Source organism: Carya illinoinensis, chromosome 16, assembly GCF_018687715.1.
Source record: "Carya illinoinensis cultivar Pawnee chromosome 16, C.illinoinensisPawnee_v1, whole genome shotgun sequence".
NCBI classification, from domain to species: Eukaryota; Viridiplantae; Streptophyta; class Magnoliopsida; order Fagales; family Juglandaceae; genus Carya; species Carya illinoinensis.
This window is the reverse complement of record NC_056767.1, coordinates 6,217,868-6,239,746: the sequence shown is the minus strand read 5'-3', so window position 1 is coordinate 6,239,746 and position 21,879 is coordinate 6,217,868. Positions and strand designations below refer to the sequence as shown.

The 21,879-nt window shown below is 35.8% G+C and overlaps 1 protein-coding gene and 1 long non-coding RNA gene across 2 annotated transcripts; one reads left to right on the top strand and one right to left on the bottom strand.

Annotated features, from left to right (window-relative positions):
• The first annotated feature begins 543 nt into the window (after window positions 1-543).
• Window positions 544-2,074, top strand: LOC122299692. Its single transcript, XR_006239727.1, has 2 exons — window positions 544-690; window positions 1,201-2,074. It is a non-coding gene; the product is annotated as an uncharacterized LOC122299692 (long non-coding RNA).
• A 739-nt stretch (window positions 2,075-2,813) lies between these two features.
• LOC122299653 (putative receptor protein kinase ZmPK1) lies at window positions 2,814-5,593 on the bottom strand. Its single transcript, XM_043110045.1, has one exon. It carries the CDS (start codon window positions 5,403-5,405, stop codon window positions 3,012-3,014), a length of 2,394 nt encoding a protein of 797 aa, XP_042965979.1. The 5' UTR covers window positions 5,406-5,593; the 3' UTR covers window positions 2,814-3,011.
• Between the last annotated feature and the right edge of the window lie 16,286 nt (window positions 5,594-21,879).

Here is a 21,879-nt window from a genome sequence, read left to right as displayed (position 1 = left end):
CTTATTGCTTAAAACAATTTGTGTTGGTTTGTAATATTTGTATTAAACATCTACTCATCTAGTGGACATTTTTATTGATTACATAGTAGTTTATAGTTATTAACTTATTAGAGTATTAGTTAGTAATTATTAGTTACTATTACTAATTACTTAATTATTAATTAGTTTTATTGTTTTTAGACTTTTAGTAATAAATTTTAAAAATACAAGAAGAAAAGTCTAAAATATTGTGAATATTGACTAATAGATTTGAATGAAAAAAGTCCAAAAAACATAGCAAAAGGAGGGAGGGATGGTGGATTCACTTATCACTGTTGTTGGATATATGCTTATTATGTTATAGTATATATTAAGAAATTCTACATATGAACTACACTTTCATTCTACATATTATGTAATAGTACTGTTATATATAGTCTATTTCATGCATGAACTTGCACACCCCACTGACGTGGTGGGACTTTTAAAAAAAAAAATAAATGAAACAAACAGGCTGTCGAAGAGAAATGAATTAAAGAAAAACATGAACAACCATTGAATAGATCCTTTTATTGTTCGTCTCACTCTCTCTTGCAATCTTTCCTCTCTCTCTCTCTCTCTCTCTCTCCCCTTTATCGGCTTGCTGAGGTTTGCCGTCACCTCGGCCAGAAGCTCCCCACTTCTCGGTGTTGAATCTAGCAATTCTTGTAGGTAAGAGGTTTTCCCCCACTGTAGCATCGTCCTTCAAATAATTTTCTACACAAGATTACTGTTGTAAATGGGAAATGACTTTAAATGGAGGCGAATTTCGTTTTTAAACCACATGGGTTAATTTCTCCTTGAATTTGGTTATGATCCTATTCTTCCTATTTGAATTAATTATCGTCTGGATTTTCACAATGTGGTTGATTTGTTAAGTCTTATTTAACATCCAAATACTTTTTCCCCACTGGGTTGTTGCATTCATACTAGATTTATTGTCTATATATATTGCAAAATGGATTTTTTGCAAGACTAGATTTATGGTAAAATGGGTTGCTGCATTCATAGGACTAGATTTTTTGCAAGACTAGATTTTTATGTCTATGAATTGATGCTAAAGGCGGATGAAAATTATTGTGCTTGCAGCAAGGTGAGCTTGTTTATTATTATTATTATTTATTGGGTTATAAATCATTGTATTTGGACTTCTATGTTAACATGTTGGAAAATATTGACCAGATTACAACTTGGAAAAGGAAAGCATCGAGATGTCTCTTGAGTATGGAAGTGCTTTGTGGTAAGGCTTTTGAGTTTTAGATTTGATAACATAGTTTAACAGGGTAGGGGACCATAGTTGTGTCTCTCATGCCCCAAGTATCCCATCAATATTATCTCACTTTCAGCTTTCTTGTATTGCCTTCCCCGTCAAATTTTGGAGTTTAGTGGAATCCAGTTTGATCAACTAGTAATTGAGACTCAAGAAAGTGTACAGTCTCAAGTTTAACTATGTCAGGCTGAAATATTGGGGAGAAAGCATGAGAGAAAATTAGGGCTTACGGAACGTAAAGTAGAGGTGACAAATCCAAGGGCAAGGTGAGAGAAAGGGAGTTCAAGGGCGGGTTGAGAGGGAACCACCATACCGACGGGGAAGGGGAACTCTACCGACAGTAATGGGGAAGGGGAAATGGAAGGGGAAAGAGAGATCAGAGAAGTGGATGGCTTGTTGCTATGGGGGAATAGAGCAGGCGGGATTTGGTTGGTTTTGACTAGGGTTAGGATTCAGAAGACTTGGAGAAGAGAAGAGGAGACTTGGAGAAGAGAAAATGATTCGCTTTTTTTGCTTCTTTCCATTCCTCCTGCCAGTAGCATTCATTTCTGTACGCACCGTTTTACTTTTTACACGGCAGCTAGCTGGGTTTCTTGCGCAAAGGGTGCCTGGTTTTAAATTTTTCCATTATGTAAAGTTTGACACTTCTATGATTTTATCACTATTGGATTATCTTTCATCGCATAATAGTTAAAGAAAAATGGAATGAGTGTAATTTATAGAATTTTCATTTCTATTTTTTCTTTCTCTTTCTGGTAGAAAATAATAGATATTTGATGTTTGGGACTTGGTTTATTAGTGGACGCATATGATATATATTGAGTTTGGCTGTGATTTCTATTTGAATCAAGATAAGACCCATGCGATCAGTCGAATAGAGATCTCTCAAGGTTTTTGTCTTTTTGTTTCCCACTATCGGCCCAAAAAAAAAAAAAATCTATAAGATTGAAATCGTTCTCAGCCATCTCTTACTATCCATAATAGCATTGCATTCAGCTTCGTGGGTGTGAATTATGGGCAGTTCACAACATCTGAATGCACAATAGACCAGATTTTGCTTAGGGCTTTTATGAATCCTTCATAGTTCACACCACTAGCAGTTCGTATTAGCATTCTAGGTTTTTTTTTTTTTTTTAATATATATATATATATATATATATATTTTTCTGTTCGGGATTAAGAAAGAAATGGTTAAGAAAAATAAAAGGAAAAAACTTAAGAAATAAAACGAAATTTCGCGAGAGAAAAAAAATCAACTAAATTTTGTTTGTTTTGGGGGAACCCCAGGAAAAAACTTAAGAAATAAAACGAAATTTCCCGAGAGAAAAAAAATCAACTAAATTTTGTTTGTTTTGGGGGTGGGGTTGGCAAACATGATAGCCATCACTTTATTTTCTTAACTACAGTAAAAACGGTGGCGTACACACTTTCTTATTCCCTCGGTATCTCATGTGTATTTCATAATCGTAGGCATTTAGAGAGAAGAAAAAACAATAAAACCATTGATTGCTGTTGCTTGAGAGTATTGAAGTTCAAAGAGCTAATTTATTTTCTTAAAAACGAGTATTAAACATCATTATTTTTATTAATGAACTCTAAGCAAGGATATCATAATTACAACAACAGAAAATCAATCATCTTTTCGGGTCTAATTTTCTTGTTCTTTCTATTCTGGGTAGCAGAAAATCAATCTAGTCTTTCTTCATGTATGACATACCTGCCATCACTGGAGATCATTTTCTGGGGCTAAAAGCATCTCAACTACTTGTCTCATGCTGGGTCTTGCATCTTTTTCTTCCTCTGCACATTGCAGAGCAACCCCAATTAGAGTTTCCATCTTTCCAATATCGTATTTACCTTTCAACCTTGGGTCTATGATCTCGTCAAACCAGGACTCAATTGAAGCCGCCCTATTCTTCTTTTCCCTCACCCACGAAACAAGCCTTTTGTGCTGTGGCTGCTCTCCACTGTCTATGTCATGGACACCCTTTGCAGCATCTTTTCCAGTCATCATCTCTAACACAACAATCCCGTAGCTATAAACATCTACTTTGGAAGTGATGGGCAGATTGAATACCCACTCCGGAGCCATGTATCCACGGGTTCCTCTCATCCTCGAGAAACTTGAATTGTCGGTTTCTACTCTACTTTGTAGTTTGGACAGGCCAAAATCTGCCACCTTTGGTTGATAATTAGAGTCTAGGAATATGTTTTCAGGTTTTACATCGCAGTGTAAAACCCACTCGAGGCACTCTTCATGCAAATAAGACAGGCCTTTTGCAGTGCCAAAAGCAATTTCAAACATTTTCTTCCAGTCAAGTGCATTGGAAGAGAGGTTGTCTGCCAATGAACCATGCTCCATGTACTCAGACACCAAAAGCCTGTGTTTTCCCTCAGCGCAATAACCCCACATTTCTATCAAGTTCATGTGGTTAAGCCTACCAATGATGCTCACTTCTGCCAGAAATACATCTTCTCCTTGGTTAGCTTCGTATAGTTGCTTGATTGCTGCAACTCGATTGTCCGCCAACACCCCTTTGTAAACAACCCCTCCTGCACCTCTCCCAATCTCCTCAGTAAAGCCCTTTGTGGCCTTCTTCAACTCTGAATATGTAAATTTTCGGAAACCAGTGATGGCAAGAAGATAGCCTTGTTTGTCTGCAGTAGAATTTTTGGGGGTTCTAAGCAAGAGAAACCACACAAAAAAGATGCCCACAATTTCTAGTCCTCCTAATCCACATACAAACCAAAGCATGAATTTCACTATCCCGTTTACCCGGCTTTTTGTGTATGCTCTTTCCAGTAGCAGGGCACCTTTACTTGAACAATTTAAACCAACTTCTTCTGCAAGATTTGCGTTGGAGAGGTGATTATTTTTCAGCACTCTCAGATAGAAGCTTCCACCAAAAGAAGGCAAATGTCCATTTCTCAATAGAATCTTGGGATAACAAGTTGAATAACCATCATCTGAGCGAAAGGTGTATTGGAATGCTTTGCACTCGGCCAATTCCAAGCATAAGTTCTTGCATTGATCAAGTGTACGATTGGGGTAGGTACTATAATCATAACCATAGAAATCAAGATGGGATAGCTGCAAAAAATCAAACTTGTTTTTTCCAAAAGAGAGATCAAATTCGGGTTCGCACCCTTGAGACCAATCGGTATGATTTATCACCTTATATCCTGGAAGGCACGAGCAATTTCTGCCAATACCAGGAACATGGCTGCATATACCGTTAGCCCCACAAACACCATGAATCATACAAGGTACCTGAAAGGCCTGCCATGAAACAACCCACATCTCGCCCTCCTCGTCCCAACTGTACAAACGAAGATTACCATCGTAATCAACTGTCAATCTTCTATGGAGCAATTGCCCATAGTCGGCTGACGAAAATGTAAATTTATCGGAAGAACTAAAGTAGCCGAAGGAATCAAGCACTGCGATTCTACTACTGTTGTACACGAACCTTCCGTCATCTTGTCCGCGTTTCAGCCATGGTAGAGGCCAGTACATACTGGAAACCTCAGCCCCATCATAAAGAAGGCAGAGGACGTTATGATTATCGAAAAGAAGCTTGTAGAAGCCAGAGGAATGGTTGGTCTGGCTAATAGAGGATACAAGCTTTGTATTTCTAATTAGTAATTGCTGGGGAAGCAAGGTGTCTGTGGGAAAGTGGAAGCTTTCCCACAAATTTGTACCTCCCAAAGTTCGTAGAACAAGATTACCAGTATCGTAAAGATGTAATTCTGAAGAAGAGAGAGAATTAGTGTTTGTCTGCCAGACGGTGAACTCACCGGCGTCGGTTAAGATAAGATTACCAGTTCTGAGGAGGAAGAGCTTCGATTTCCTTCCGTTAACCGGTTGGTCTCGGTTGGCCATCCAGACAACGGTGCGGTCCTGACTCCTTGAGGTTAGGGAGGCGAACCATATGGCAAAGCAATAAGCATTGTCACCGACGGGGTAAAAGCCCGCGGAGAACACTCCATTCGGCGAAGTCAAAACATCTTCCGGGTTCTCGCTGGAGAGAGACAAACCTCCGCTCAAAGTGCGATTTGTGGATGTCGCCGGAGCAAACAATGCCGAGAAGAGGATGAACAAGATCAGAGTCCCCATGAACTTGATGGAATGAAAGCTCAAAAGGAGAGGCGGCGTAGGAAAAATACGCAGAAGGCATGCGGATTGCGGAAGCGAGAATGGCCTTTACCCGTTACTTCTTGCTCTTTTTGGGTGACAAAGCAAGTCAATGACCTGCACATGTCGGCGAAGCAATGAAAGGGAAGCAAATCCACTCGTTACCGGTCTAAATGGTTGGGTTTGATTCGGTCTGGTTTTATATATATTTTAAACCAAATCGATATAAGTTAATTTTAAAAATTTAAGAATTGTTATGGATCACCGAAATTAAAATTTTCAATTTGAATCTGATTCGATTCAGTTTAACAGGTTTTTCTTTTTCTTTTTTTAACGTCTTACTAATATCTAATTTATTTACATGTTATGATCCTAGTATTTAATTTATTTCTTACTTGATTATATATGATAATAATATTGTGATATTTACATATATTAAATTATTAGTCTGTTTATACTTTAGTATAAGTAAAATATTTAATTATATTATATATAAATTCTAGACTTTTTATATAAGAATATATGATCAAATAGTTTCTCAAAAAAAAAAAAAGATCAAATATGTAAAAATTTATTTATCAATAAGAATATATATTATAATTTATTATATAAAAAATATATTTATCGTTCATAATTTAATATTAGTTTTTTGTTATATGAAAAAATGTATAAGATTAATTGGTATGAATAATAAAAAATTAATAATATAAAAAATATTTAAAATATCTATGTTCTGATTCTGTTAAGTCCAAACCTGTTTTTAAAACACGAAAATTGGGGTTGAGAATCTAAACCAAACCGAACCAATTACAAACCGGACCAAACCATTTGTTCAACGAGTTTTCGGATTTGTTTTCTCCGCAGTGATTCAACTCTGGCTGCTGCATTTAAGAAAAGTGGTTCTTCTATTATGGCTCACAAACGACGACTTGGCTATAAGATTAGACCATAAAAGTGATAAAAACTCCGTTGGTGGACACGAACTTTTGAATACTAATTAATTAATTAATCTTATTTATAGTAAATGTACGAATCTTACTTATTCCATTTAAAAAATATATATATATTACTTATTACTATAAGTATTTTTTTTAAAAAATGCATAAAACTTTCACACCCTATAACTATACATAATATTATTAAAAATTATGTGAAGAATAGAAAATACATAGAAGATGTATAAACATTTATCTACAACAAGGTAAAGCTTTTTAGTTGTGAGTAATTCTATACAATATATTCTCATCTTATTTATATCATATTGAATAAGATGTGGCACATTCGTTATTATTAAATTATAAAAAATATCTAATAAATAATCATTTAATAATGATAAATATATGACAGAACTTCAGTCAAATCAGTCTCCACAACTCCCTCCTTGTTATAAAGGCAGTGTAGTCAAGAGGATATGAACCACTAGCACTAGATATAACCAATAACAGAAATGCAAGTCTTACGGAGAGTTGTGTCCCGATTGAGTCACGATAATTTTTCTTTATTTAATGATTAAGGAAGTATTTTTTAATAATATTATAAATTTTTAAATAAATATATATATTAAAATATAAAAAAATTAAATAAAGAAAAATAAAAATAATAAAAAGACCTTTTTGATCTTCTCAGGAGCCGATAATTTTTCTTTACTTAATTATTAAGGAAATATTTTTTAATGATATTATAAATTTTTAAAAAAAATATATATTAAAATATAAAAAAATTAAATAAAGAAAAATAAAAATAATAAAAAGACCTTTTTGATCTTCTCAGGAGCCGTCTCGCGCTACATCCTTAGAGGATGTATGGCTCAACCATTATGGATGTACGGCTCAACCAATAATGATGGTGCAGTTGGTGGAAACTAAGAGTGGGCTTGGACTCTGATAGAGTCGAAATGCCCACCTCCAACCTTTGGTTCCAATTGGGGTTGGAGGACAAAATGTGCTTCGACTCCGACAATTAGGAGTGTAAAAAAAAATCAATAAATTGGTAAATCAGACCGGATCAAACTGATGAGTTTGGTCGAATACCGAAATTAGTTCGATCTGGTACCGATTTTATTTTTCTTAGAACCGGTTAAAATCGGTCCGGTTACGATTTTTCTTTTTCTAAAACCAGACCAGTTTATTTATATATTTAAATTTTTTATATTGTATATAATTTTTATATATAATATATAATTATGTATAAAATAGTTTTGTATTATATGATAAATTATTAATTAATATAATATTAAATTTAAAAATCTTATATCACTATAGTTTATTGTATTAATATTTATATTAATATTATATAGTGCATATTAATAGTTATAATAATACTATATCACTATATATTGTATTATACTATAATATATCACTATATTATATATTATAATATATCACTATAGTCTACAATACAATTATAATATACTACAATATATTATCACTAAAGTATATTATATATTATATATTATATAATATAATATATTAAAACCAAAAAATCAGACTGAACTAGACTGATAAAACTGGAAGAACTGGTTTAGGGGAGTAGCTCATGCAGAATTGATTTTTAAAATATAAAACTGGACCGATTACACCCCTATCGACTCAGATTGTAGTCGGAGTTCAATTCCAATTGAAAGTCGGAGCTTGGAGAATGGAGTTTGGAGCCCAGCTCAGAGCAGCATTCAGGATTCGGTGTTTATATTTTACTTACGGATTCAAAAATCAAACACAAACATGCAAAAAAATTATAGGCTGAAATAGAAGATGTATTGCATGTTATAAAAGAAAAAAAAATAATGTATGTATTAAAGGGGAGAGAGAGAGAGAGAGGGAGGGAGACAGGACCGAAATGTTAGAAAAAAGAAAACTTTGCAGGGCCTAGGCTTGGACTGGAAGTGGTGCTGCTCGGACATGGCTCCTGCGCTGGAGAGATTGAGAATTTGAGAGGCCTTTAAGTTCGCGATAGACGTAGAACTGAGAAAAATAGAGAGAATCTGCGCTGCACGAAGATAGAGAAATGAGAGAGAGAATTGTTCGTGGGGTCTGGGGAACATTTGTTCAAGGACGCTGCTACGTCCACAGAAAAACGCCACCGAAGGTGGCCACCGAAAAGGTAAAACAATTTTTTTTTTTTGTTTTTTATTTTTTATATGTATTTTTTTAATATATTTAAATATTTTTTAAAAATAAATAAAAATCACAATATCATTTAAAAATACTTCCTTAAAAAAATATATATTAAAAAAATTAAAAATTACAATCGGTGGCCACATTCTTATTTGGATAAAGCATTATCCTTGTTCAAAAAGCTTCAAAAGTTGACGTGGGGGACCCACTAATGGGTTTACTTTAATATTGTATTAGTTTTAAAAAAGCTTCAAAAGTTCACGTGGGGCTCGACTCCATTAATGGAGTTTAATAAGAACGTAAATGATCATTAAGCCAATTGAGCATCCTTACCCTCGTTGTAATATTAAATATATTAAGTATATCTATTAGAATCAGAGTAGACATTATAGAATCTTGTTTAACTCTGAACTCTGACTCGAAGTTTGATTTTTTTTACCCACCGATTTCATTCGAATTGAAATCAGAGCTAAGGTTGGATGGAGTCGGAGGCGGAGGGTTTGCATAGCTCTAGTGGAAAAATAATGCTGAGAAAGCAAGAACTGGCAGGTGCTTAGAGCCACATGCCCATTAGTTGAGCTGAACAGGTCCATATATTTCTTGGAGGTTTCTCTTTTAATTGAAGGGACGATAGTATATTTTTGTTGCTTTTCTAATGAATCTATGCATCCCCGATGATCGATATCGACATTGTAAAGAATATGACCAATGAATTGGAGTTAAAATTAATTTCATTCATGTATCCATTGCAATATATACAGAGTGTAGCGATGCAGTAGAAAAACTAAGAAGGGAAAGATTAGAGTAAGGGATATGTACAGATTACAATAGTCTATAAATAGAAGATTTCTGTACAAAAATAATTCCTAAAATCTCGCATATTGACCAGATGTGATGATCTTCCAGAATCTGTCATGATTTCCTTTTACTGGTATCATTATCTCTAATATGCCCCCTTAAGATTTGTGTTCCATCAGCAACACCAATCTTGGTTGAAAGCCGTTGAAAATGTTGACGAGATAAGCTTTTTGTTAGGAGGTCAGTAAGTTGATCCTCTGTACTAACATGCGAGACACCCAAAATTCCCTTACCAACTAAGTCCCGTACAAAGTGTAGATCAATTGCTATATGTTTCATGCGCGAGTGAAACACAGGATTGAGACTTAGTTGAGTGGCACCAATATTGTCACAGAAAAGTGTAGGTGCCATAGGAATTGGAATGCCAAGTTCACTGAATAGAGACAAAATCCAAACCAATTCAGATGTTACAGTGGCTAAGGCTAAGTATTTAGCTTCGGTTGAGGATCGTGCAACACCATGTTGTTTATGAGTGGACCAGGATATAGGAGTTGCACCAAGAAAACTAAGATATGCTGAAGTTGAGGTGCGGTCTGTCTTGTTCCCAGCCCCGTCGGCGTCTGAGTAACCATGCAGTTGTAGCTTGGTTGTCCTGTGTAGGAGCATGCCATGGTTGACAGTATTCTTGAGATAACGTAGCAACCTTTTTGTTGCTTGCCAATGAATTGTAGTGGGCTGATGCATGAACTGAGCAAGTTTGTTAATTGGAAAAGCTATTCGGTCGTGTAAGCGCTAAATATTGTAAGCCTCCAATGACCCTTCTATACTTAGTAGCATCAACTGGTGGAGAACCATCATTTAGCACTAAGTTGTCTTTGGAAGCAAGGGGAGCTTTAACCTGTTTCGCACCTTCCATTTTAGTTCTAACAAGAAGATCACGAATGTACTTGTGCTGTGTGAGGAATAATCCATGCTTGCAAGGAATTACTTCCACACTTAGAAAATAGTGGAGAAGCCCGAGATTTTTAAGAGAAAATTTTTCTTTGTGTTGACAGATGATATTGTTGACAGTAGCAGAATCACTTCTAATGATGATCAAATCATCCACATAGACAAGGAAATAGATTGTTACTTGATCTTGCTGAAGAATGAATAGAGAAGGATTCGTTTTAGACCTAAAGAATCCCAATTGCAGCAAATAAAGTTGGAGCTCCTTGTACCATGCTCGTGGAGCTTGCTTTAGGCCACAAATGGATTTCTTTAGCTTGCAGACATGTAAAGGAAAATTAGGATCAATAAAGCCAGGCGGTTGAACCATGTAGACATCTTCTGCAAGGTTTCATGGAGGAAGGTATTATTAACGTCAAGTTGTCATAAGGGCCGGCGATAACTCATGGCAAGAGTGAGAATTGAATGAACGATGATGGGTTTGACTACGGGACTAAATGTTTCAGTATAGTCAAGGCCTGGCCATTGATGAAAACCCTTAGCCACTAACCGTGCCTTACAGCACTCAATACTACCATCCGGGTTCCGTTTGATACGGAAAACCCACTTACATCCTACCAGATTTTGAGTAGTTGTTTTAGGCACTAGTTCCCTAGTACCATGTTTCACAAGAGCTGTGAATTCATCTGACATTGCTTGATGCCATTGTGAATCTTTCAGGGCTTGTGTAACACATGTGGGCTCCACAGGATGAGGGAGAGGGTGCTTCATAACGAGGTAGAGTTGCTTTGGTTTATAAATGTTATGCATTGATTGTGTGGTCATTTGATGGATTTGGGAAGGCTGTAAAGAAGGAGGTGAGGGTGTTGGGTTCTTTTGGAATTTGTCGGTGGAAGATGTTGTAGATGGCTCGGGTGAAAGGCTCTGTGGGGTCTAGACCGAGATAGGATGATCAACATTCTGTAGTGGTAGTTGTCCAGATGGTGGATGTGATGCCCCCAAATTCCGTTTGGGATTGGACGGACATTTGAAGCGTCGAGACATGCAACACAAGGTTACCTGCCCCCGTTTATGACATATAAGATGCAATATTCCTAACATGCATCTAACAATATGCAATATTTGCAGCGGATAATTTTTTTTTTTTTTTAGCAATACTATGCACCAAATTGAAAATATCCCAAATGCTTAAAACATACTTCATACATAAAAATCCATTGAACAACTAAGATCACAACACTAGTCCAAAATGGTTATGATCCAAAAAGTAGTAGAGATGCAACTCAATCGTACAAATAGTAATTTACGTTAATTACTATATCAACATTTATGTCACACTGTCACTTAGTCAACTGTGTCTAGTTGATCAGCTCCTGATTCTCCTTCAGGTCCTGTAACAGGATCTACCATTCGGGGGGAATGGTAGTTGGGACTACCAAAGTGAGATTTGATTACAAATCTCAGTAAGTTAACAAAAAACTTCCACACAAGCTAATGATGCATGGATGACAGTAAAAGCATAAATGCATAATCAAATTCATAAGTAATTAAATTATAACTTGGAGTACAACATAGCATAATTGACATAACTTAAATTGAAACATGAACTGAACTTGACTTGACATGAACTTGATCTGAAACTTGACTTAGCATGAACTTACTTTGAAACTTGAATTAACATGAAAAATACATACTCCACAGTTGTTGTGGCCCCATGTATTCTACGTGTAAATACATACTCCACAGTTGTTGTGGCCCCATGTATTCTACACAAACTTGACTTAACATGAAAAATACATACTCCACAGTTGTTGTGGCCCCATGTATTCTACGTATAAATACATACTCCACGATTGTTGTGGCCCCATGTATTCTACGAAACTTATTCTTTAACTGCTTAAATACATACTCCACAGTTGTTGTGGCCCCATGTATTCTACGTGTAAATACATACTCTACAGTTGTTGTGGCCCCATGTATTCTACACAAACTTGACTTAACATGAAAAATACATACTCCACAGTTGTTGTGGCCCCATGTATTCTACGTATAAATACATACTCCACAATTGTTGTGGCCCCATGTATTTTACGGAAACTTATTCTTTAACTGCTTAAATACATACTCCACAGTTGTTGTGGCCCCATGTATTCTACGTGTCACAATTGCTGTGTCTCACGTAGTGTATGCGCCACAATTGCTGTGACCCCATACATAAGTAATCAAGATGAAACGTGACTGGAATACGAAATGATTGAAGCCCTGACGTAACATAACGTGACTTGAACATAACTTGAAATACATGACCAACTTGAGATAGAAACATTTCGTAACATGACATAATATATAATAGACAACATATTTAACATTACATACTTGCAACAGTGAATATTACATGACTTGACATACATGTAATAGATGGCATACTTAGCATGACGTACTTGTAAGGTACAGTAATACATGACAGAATATATTATGTAACAGATAAAAATTGATGACAGAATAAATTCTGTATAATAGACAATTACGTGATAACTTGGCATGGCATGACATATATGATAACACACATACATACACTGTAGTTCCTTTACTTAGCACACATACACAGTAGACTGCTAGTAAGTTAAAAGCTAACTTACCTTGATCTCCGCGTTTCTTATAAAACTTCAAGTGCGATCACGAAGAACTGTAATTAGTGATTCTAAAAGTTAGAAGTAAATCACTAATAATTTGAAATATGGAAAATACTAACTTAAAGAGTAAAATTTTCATTTTACTCTCTACATGTGGAAAAATGACCGTTTTACCCATAACTTAAGGATTTTGCATACTAACTCCAAAAGTTTCCAAAATTTACATTCCTCATGTAAATTTTGTCCTAAACTTAAATATCAACTTAGAAAAATTTAAAACAAAACACAATTATGAAGAACACACTATGGCCGAAACATCCATAGGCCATTTCCCTTGATTTTTGTTGCAATTCCTTCCAATTTCAAAACTCATGTTTAAACCAAAATTTTGCAACAAACATCTTCCAATCCTAAGTTCAAAACCATACTTAAAATATCCATTTAGAAAAAGCTAATAATTAACACCAAACTTTTTTGTAAAAAGATCCAAGCATTTAAATCACAAGTTTTGACCTTAAATCAAAACATCTCCAAGAATTTCAAAAATCAAATCTTACTTCTAACATATTCATAATATCATCCTAACATCAACCATTCTTTAAATCATCAAACTAAAGTCACCAAAATCACAAAATAACATTTGGAGTTTTTGATTTTACACTTAGCCAAAAACAGAAACTTTTTCCTCAACTAGTTTTGATAAATCTCTTGATCTATGACTTATAAATATATGATCTTCAAACCAAACCATCACATGGTTTAAAAAGATGTCCTAAAACATATATAAGCTTCTAATTCAAGATCACATGGTTAGAAATTAACCAAAACATAAATTTAGCCAAGAATATCTACACTTTGGCTTATTTGAATATCTCTTTGCATAAAATTTCATATCTTTGAAACTAACATCAAATATCTTCAAAATAATAATATAACATGTATATAAGATACTTAGGATCCTCCAATAAAATTATTAAAGTCATTAGAATAGGTTTAGACCACCAAAGAGTTAAACTCTCTCAAAACAGAAACTGTTTTTCTTCTTTCAGTTTCTAAGTTTCTAAATCTAAGAAAATCTTTTATTAAAACCTTTAATCATGCAAAAATCCTCAACCAATAGTCACATATACATGTTAACAATACTCCATAAAAATTTCGGACCAATATCTATCCATTAGCTTGGTCAAAAACTCCAAACTATAACATATTCTCCAGTTTATCTCCCAGAATGACCTTTCTATAGTTTACACAATATTTGACTGACCAAATGATCTTCAAATGGGGCAAATAAGATATCCATGTAAACTAGACTAAAAAAGTAACAACTTATATGAAGGAGACTTTATGATAAAACACTTACAAAAGTTTCGAAATGGGCGTGCAAAAGAACTCCTAAAAGCTGTCCGAGAGAGAGTGTTTGATATTCTTTTAATGGAAAGTATAAATGGAAATAATTTCGTGAGGAGAGGTGACTGGAGATACTTATGGATGAGATATGGAAGAGATGAGGCTGGAGTTGAGAGTTGAGTGTAGTTTTCTCCTCCCCAAAATATCTATAAAAGATTATCTCATAATATTCTATCCAATAGTATTTACAAAAAATCAACTTAAGATATTTTTATCTAATAATATCTATAAAAATCAACTCAAAATATTTTTACCCAATAATATTCATGAAAATTACCTCAAGATATTTCTTTTTATCCAATAATATCTACAGTTTTGAACAGACGTTTTGTCCGAAAATATGAAAAAATGTTATTGCGCCATAAGACTTTAAATAACCCTCCGAGTCTAATGGCACAAACCATAATACATTTTGACACTTCTAACTATTTCCAATAATCAAAAACACACTTCTGATACCACAGTAAATAATAACACTAACTATGTAGTTAGACAAAAATCTATACGATTAATGGATTCGTGAAAACTTATGGGGTTTTCACGAGGTTCCTAAAGTTAATAGAAATTTCACAATTGAATTTCTAGCGGGCTGTTATAGTGGAGATTGAGTTGGGGGCACTAGATCCAGATGCAATAGTTCAATAGGTGGTCCTGCACGAGAGGATGAAACTAGTGGCATCGGTGAATGAGTAGCTGTAATTGCAAAGGGAAAAACATGCTCATCAAACTCAACATGTCTAGATATATAAGTTTTGGAGGATTCTAGATCTAGACAACGATAAGCACTTTGGGAAGTGCTGTACCCAATGAAGAGACAGGGACGGGAGCGAGGGTAAAGCTTGGTGGCATTATATGGTCTTAACCAAGGAATGCATTGACAACCAAGGTTCTTAATTTGAGATAGTTTGGTGGGCGCTTAAAGAGGACTTCAAATGGGCATCTATTTTTAAGAACTTGAGATGGCAGTCTGTTTATCAAGTAAACTGCAGTTTGAAAAGCATGAGACCAATAAGACAAGGGAAGAGAGGCCTAATGTAGCAAAGTTAGACCTGTTTCTACAATGTGTCGATGACAACACTCACTGGTCCAATTTTGTTGGGGAGTGTGAGGAGCAGAAGTGTAGAAACAAATACCATTTTTGGTTAAGTATGGACTTAATGCTTGAAATTCACCCTCATTGTCCGAATAAAAATTTTTAATTTTATGTTGAAACGTATTTTCCAGCATGGTTTTGAGATGAGTAAAGATTGAACTTATGTCTGATTTTTTGCAAAGGGGAAAGAACCAACTGTGCTTGGTGAAATGATCAATGAAAATGACATAGTATCTGAAACCATCAACAGGGTAAAAAATGCTTGCATCGGCATAAATATACTCTAATGGATGGGTACTAACAAGATATGTTTTTCCAAAAGGAAGATGATGACTTTTATTGCATTTGCATGAAGTACAAAGAGGTTTCAAAGAATAATCCTTAGCCAACACAGGTAAGGTATTTTGATGAACAATTTTAGACACAATATTAGAAGTGGGATGGCCTAATCATTGATGCCAACCAGCCATTGAAACACGTTCACCCATGAGTGCAAGAGGATGGGGATAACTAGAAGCAACTGGTACCGGCAGCGGATATACACCATCTTGACATCTACCTCAAAGGAGTGTCATTCACTTGCTCCGATCCTTCACAAAAAATTCAAAAGGGTGAAACTCAAGAAATACATTATTTGCTTTGGTAAAGTTATGCACAGAAATGAGATTTTTGTGAATTGAGGGAACACAAGGTATCGGGTAAAGTAAAGGTTTGAGAAGAGGAAGGAATGGACATGGAGCCAACATGCATAACACGCAAACCTGAGCCAATAACTACTTCGTCCGTGCCATCGTATTCAGAGTGGATGGAGAGATTGGCCAAATCTGAAGTAATTGTATGTGAGGCAGCAGAGTAAACAAGCCATTTCTTGTTTGAAGCATGTCCATTTGTAGCACAATTTGCAGATGGTTCAAATTTATTGCGTGAGGGATACTTCTTAGCTGTATGGCCCTGTTCAGCATAAAGCTGATAGGTAACAATCGATTTGCATACTTTGTCACGATTGGGATAGCATTTGCCACCATTAGAAAATTTTCACTAGTGCCGTTTGTTGTTGTTTCTGGGCTGATTGCTGCGTCGTTGAGTTGAATTTGTAGTAGCAACCAAGGTAGATGTAGCAGCGTCCATGCGCTTGAGGTAACTTTCATGACCTACCAATAAATCATGAAGTTCTTCAAAGTTGAGTGAATTTTCTCTAGCTCGAATGGGCGCCACGATTTCCCTGAAGTCTGACCCGAGGCCATTCAAGACATAGAGAGTGATATCATCTGTAGAAAATGATGCATCAATCACTGCAAGTTTGTTTGCAAGAACTTTCACAGATTGAAGAAAGTCACTAACAGGGCGGTCACCACGTTGGATCAGCGTAAGATCCTCTTTAAGTTGCATAATACGAGTTTGAGACTTGTTGGCATACAAGCGTCGAAGTCGTTCCCATGCGGAATGTGAAGTCTTCACAGATGCAATGAGAGGCATCACTGCCTCTGAAACTGAGGCAAAAATGGCATGAAGCAAGAGTTTTTCTTGCCTATACCACAACAAATAAGCAACAGATGGTGGTGAAGTAAGATCACCTCAAGATGGACAACAAAGTGTGCAGTCAATAAACCCCATAAGATCATATCCTATGAGAAGAGTGAAAAACTGAGCCCTCTAGGAAGGATAGTTGGTAGGGGTAAGCTTCAAGGGTAGTTGGGTGTTGAGATTGACAGAAATAAGTTGTTGTTGTTCTGTCAATGAAATGGGTGGAGTAGTAACCACAGGAACACTAGAGCTAGTGGAAGCCATAGAATTAGGATTAGAGCAGTCTCGTTAGAGAAGGAATTTCTCTGATACCATAAAGAATATGACCAATGAATTGGAACTAAAATTAATTTCATTCATGTATCCATTGCAATATATACAGAGTGCAGCGATGCAGTTGAAAAACTAAGAAGGGAAAGATTAGAGTAAGGGATATGTACATATTACAATAGTCTATAAATAGAAGATTTCTATACAAAAATAATTCCAAAAATCTCGCATGTTGACCTGCTGTGATGATCTTCCAGAATCTGTCATGATTTCTTTTAACTGGTATCATTATCTCTAATACAGTGGATTTTGATTTATTTATTTTTATGTAGAGATTAAGAAAGTACTTTTTTTTTTATAATATTGGCAATTGTTTTTAAATATTTAAAAATATAAAAAAATATGGAAAGAAAAATTAAAAAGAAAATACCAAATTGCTTTATTGAGAGAATCTCGTGAACTACACCATCAATGGATGTAGCACGATCCTTTTCTAATATTAAGAAAAAAGAACAGAAATGTACCATCGATGCCTTTTATCGGTGCAACCCTTTGTAGAATGACCCTTTTTTGTTTGTTTTTAAATCTTGTATTTGTGCACATGAACTAATTAGAAACTTTTATTAGTTATTGCCTTAAGTAGAGGTATAATCTCAATTTGAGTCTCTATTTTAGCCTTCATTACCCTCAAGACATCATAGTTACTTTTGACTAGTGTATATCTCATTTTTATGTCATTTCTCCATTGATCCATTGATCAAAGATATATTTTTCCCATAGCAAATTAACGTTCTTCATATGACATATAACAAATGCATGCCTAGAGAGTGACCCTCATCTCAAACAATGCACACATACATTTCACATCACACTCATCTTCGTTATAGTAAACTTAGTTTTGCACATTTTTCAAATGATCATCAATGTTTATTTGATCCAAGAGTGCAAACGTGGAAATTACATCATCATTGCTAACATGTATGGAATTACATAAAATCATTCATAACCTTTCTCGTTGGACTTCCTTGATCTTTGCATTTGTATACACATCTTTCTCTTTCCCCATCAAGCCTATGTTCCAGCCAACAATTATAAAGTTTACATGCATAATAAAGCAAACACCAACTGGGATGTAAAGCTGGTAGTAAAGTTCAAAGATATATAAGAATAATTGTTTTGTTTATCTTCACATCTTGCTCATTTTAACTTAGTGAAAACTGACAAAATAAATATTGAACAACAAATAAATCTCAAAGAACAACAATATCAGTAACAAGAATGAAAAGAAAGAAAATCGAAATGAACCAAATTTATACACACAGAGAACAACCAATAAATCTTGAAGTGAACCACAAATCAGCAATATATATCCTTAATAAACACAAATAAATCTCAAATTACAACAATATTAGCAACCAAAATGAAAAGAGAGAAAATCAAAGTGAACCACAAATCAACAATATTCTTGAACACAAATACATCTCCAAGAAAAACAATATCAACTACTAGAATGAAAGGAAAAAATTCAAAATGAACCAAATTTATATACACACGTAACAACAAATAAATCATGAAGTGAACCACAAAACAACGACAAACAAATCAACAAATAAATTGAACTACAAACTAGGATGCGACCCATGCGTTTGTGAAAATGGGAATTGGATCCAAAAGTCAATAAAATGTGAATTGGTATAATCATCAGAGATGAAGAAGGGAAAATACTAGCATCCACCTTCTGTGCACAAAAGAATTATGTTTTACAACCTGCATTGGTAGAATGCTATGCTCCCTAGAAGGCTATAGAGGTGTGCAACGAATTAGCATTCAAGAGTGTGATTTTGGAAGGGGATGCATTAGCAATTATTAATACTTTTAACCGAGGTGTTGAAGACTTATCTTGGTATGAACACATAATTGAAGACACAAGTTCCATTGAATCAAGATAATGTTGTGTTGAAGTGGTAGGGAAATGTTTTTGCTCTACTAGGGTTTCTCTCTGCGCGTCGAATGGTTGCTGCGGAGTTCCTTCTGGGCTCTTCGGCCACGGCTGGGAGGCTGCACTGCTTTGCAGAGATGGTTTGTCAATGCCCTTCTCCGCTACCAGAGGTGTAGATCCTGATTCATCCACCAAAGGTTATTGATGGAGAGATTTGCATCATGTTTTCGAGGGAGGAAATGGAAAAATCGGCTCAACCTTTTTGATTCTCTCTAGTGATGAAATTTCTGTGCCAGAGACAATTGCTAGATGTGATTTTCTCTTTCATCAAAGGCTGATGGGGTCTGGATAAGCAACCGGTGGTATCTAGCATGAGAAGACCACACAATGTTTTTGTGAGGTTTTCCAACGAACCCGATTATTTAGAAGCATTTTCCCGTGAGGTTTGCGATGTTGAGGGGTCTCCTTAGCGGATTTTCAACTGGAGTACTGATTTCTCAGAGGAGCAAGAGCCTTCCATGGTCCCTGTTTGGGTGTTTCTTCCAGGTCTACCTCCAAACCTGTATCATGAATGTTTCCTTCATAACTTGATGCCGATTGGTCGATATCTTAGAAGGCATAATAGTACGAGATGTGCTACACTCACAAATGGTGCTAGGGTCTGTGTGGAGATAGATGCTGCTCAGATTCCAATTCCAAGATTCTGGATTGGTAATCACCGATTGCCTTCTAGTCGTTATCAAGAAGTATCATATGAGAACTTCTCGGCAATTTGTAAAAATTTTCAATTGCAGGGGCATAATTCTAAAACGTGTAAAAAGGTTGAAAGTAAGAAGCTGAAAGATGACCAAATCAAGAAGAAATGGGTTAAAAACAAATATATGAAAGAGGGCGGTGTGGAAGAGACAGGAGCAATCTTAATTTCAGAAGGAATTTCTAATGAAACAAAGGAAAGGGAGGGGGGCTGTAGTGATGGAAATGGTGTTAGGAATGATGCCTAAATACAACTTGAAGCCCCTTCGATTGAGAACTAAGAGCCGATACTAGTAATTGTTGAGGAGCCTGGGGAGACGTCTCAGGAGAAAGTCTCAAGTGTGCCCCTGTTTTCTGAAGGTCTGGTACATGAGGAAAATAATGTTGTGGTTAATACAAGTCCTGTGAGGGTTGTGGAAATGTTTTTGCAGGAGGATGCTCTTGATCAGCTGGAGGTGGTGCATGTTGAAAATTGCTCTGAGGATGAGGAGTTAGATGAGGAGACCAGTGATCAAATTGGTTTTTCAGATGGTGAAATGGATAATGCGGTGGCTCATTTACAGAAGGTGCCAGAGTCATTATCGGACATGGAAGAAGGTGAGTATCAACAAGAAGCCGATGGGGGTGTTAAACTATGGAGTTCCAAAAGGGCTAAAAGTAAGCCCTCAAAATTGAACCTATGATTAAGCCTATTTTCTTCTGGAATATTAGGGGTCTTGGTACCTCCAAGAAAAGGCTTGGAAAATTAGTGCGGATGTATAAACCAAGAATTGTTGTGGTAGCTGAACCTTTTCTTAATGATAGTCACATGTGCCATTTACAAAAAATGCAAATGATGGGTATAGTTTTGAATGAAGCAAATGGTGGAAAGCTTTAGATTTTCTGGGCGGGAGGTGTAAAAGTTAATGTGTTGAAGACATGCTCTCAATCGTTAACAGTTAGATTAGAGGAAAATAATGACTACTGCATTATGTCTTTTATTTATGCGAAATGTCAATATTTACAGAGAAGAGTCTTGGGGGATAGTCTTCACAGTATAAATCCAGGGATTAATCCTTTGATGGTTGTTAGGAATTTTAATATTATTCGAAATGATGAGGAGCGTAAAGGAGGTCGACCTGGGAATGGCTGATTATAATTCTTTCATAAAGGATTCTGGCTTAGTGGAAATGAACCATGCTGGAAATAGTCTGTCATGGTGTAATGGACAGCATGGTCTCTTAAGAAGTTGGGCTAGATTGGATAGAGTTCTGATAAACACCCCTTTGTTGCTAAGGTGTTCAATTGCCTCTATGAAATACTTTTCTAGATTATCATCTGATCACTCTCCCATGATTGCATGGTTGGAAAGTAATAACTCTAAATATGGTTATTCCAGTTTCAAATATCAGAAGATGTGGGAGACTCATGTAGAATTCCAAGAATGTGCTCTCCGTTCTTGGGTTGTGGAGAGTGGTGAAGTTGGTATGGTTCGGCTTGTTCGAAAATTGAAGGCTCTTAAAATGTGTTTTAAGGGCTTGGAATAAAAGTGTTTTTGGTCTAACTACAGAGAACATAAAGGTCCTGGAGGTTCAGGTTTTGGCTCTAGAAGAAAGATTGCAAGAAGGGTTTAATGAGGAGGTTGATCTTGACCTGATGGTTACTAAACTAGAATTGGATATGTGGGTACAAAGAGAGGAGACTCATCTGGCACAACAAGCAAAGCAAAGTTGGCTAAAATCAGGTGAGGCTAATGTCTCATTTTCCATGCTCTAAATTCAAAAAAATTTAAGGTTGTAAGGGAGATGAGGCTAAGTGATGGGCGCTAGCTAAAAAATTCGGAGGAAGTTCATGACAGGGCGGTGCTGTATTTTAAGGAGTTTTTGGGTTCTAATCATATTTGTAGTCTTTCAAATTTATCAAATTTGGTTGATCCAGTGATTACCGAGTGGGATAATAGGAAGATTATGGAGCTTCCTTCGATCCAAGAGGCGAAAGA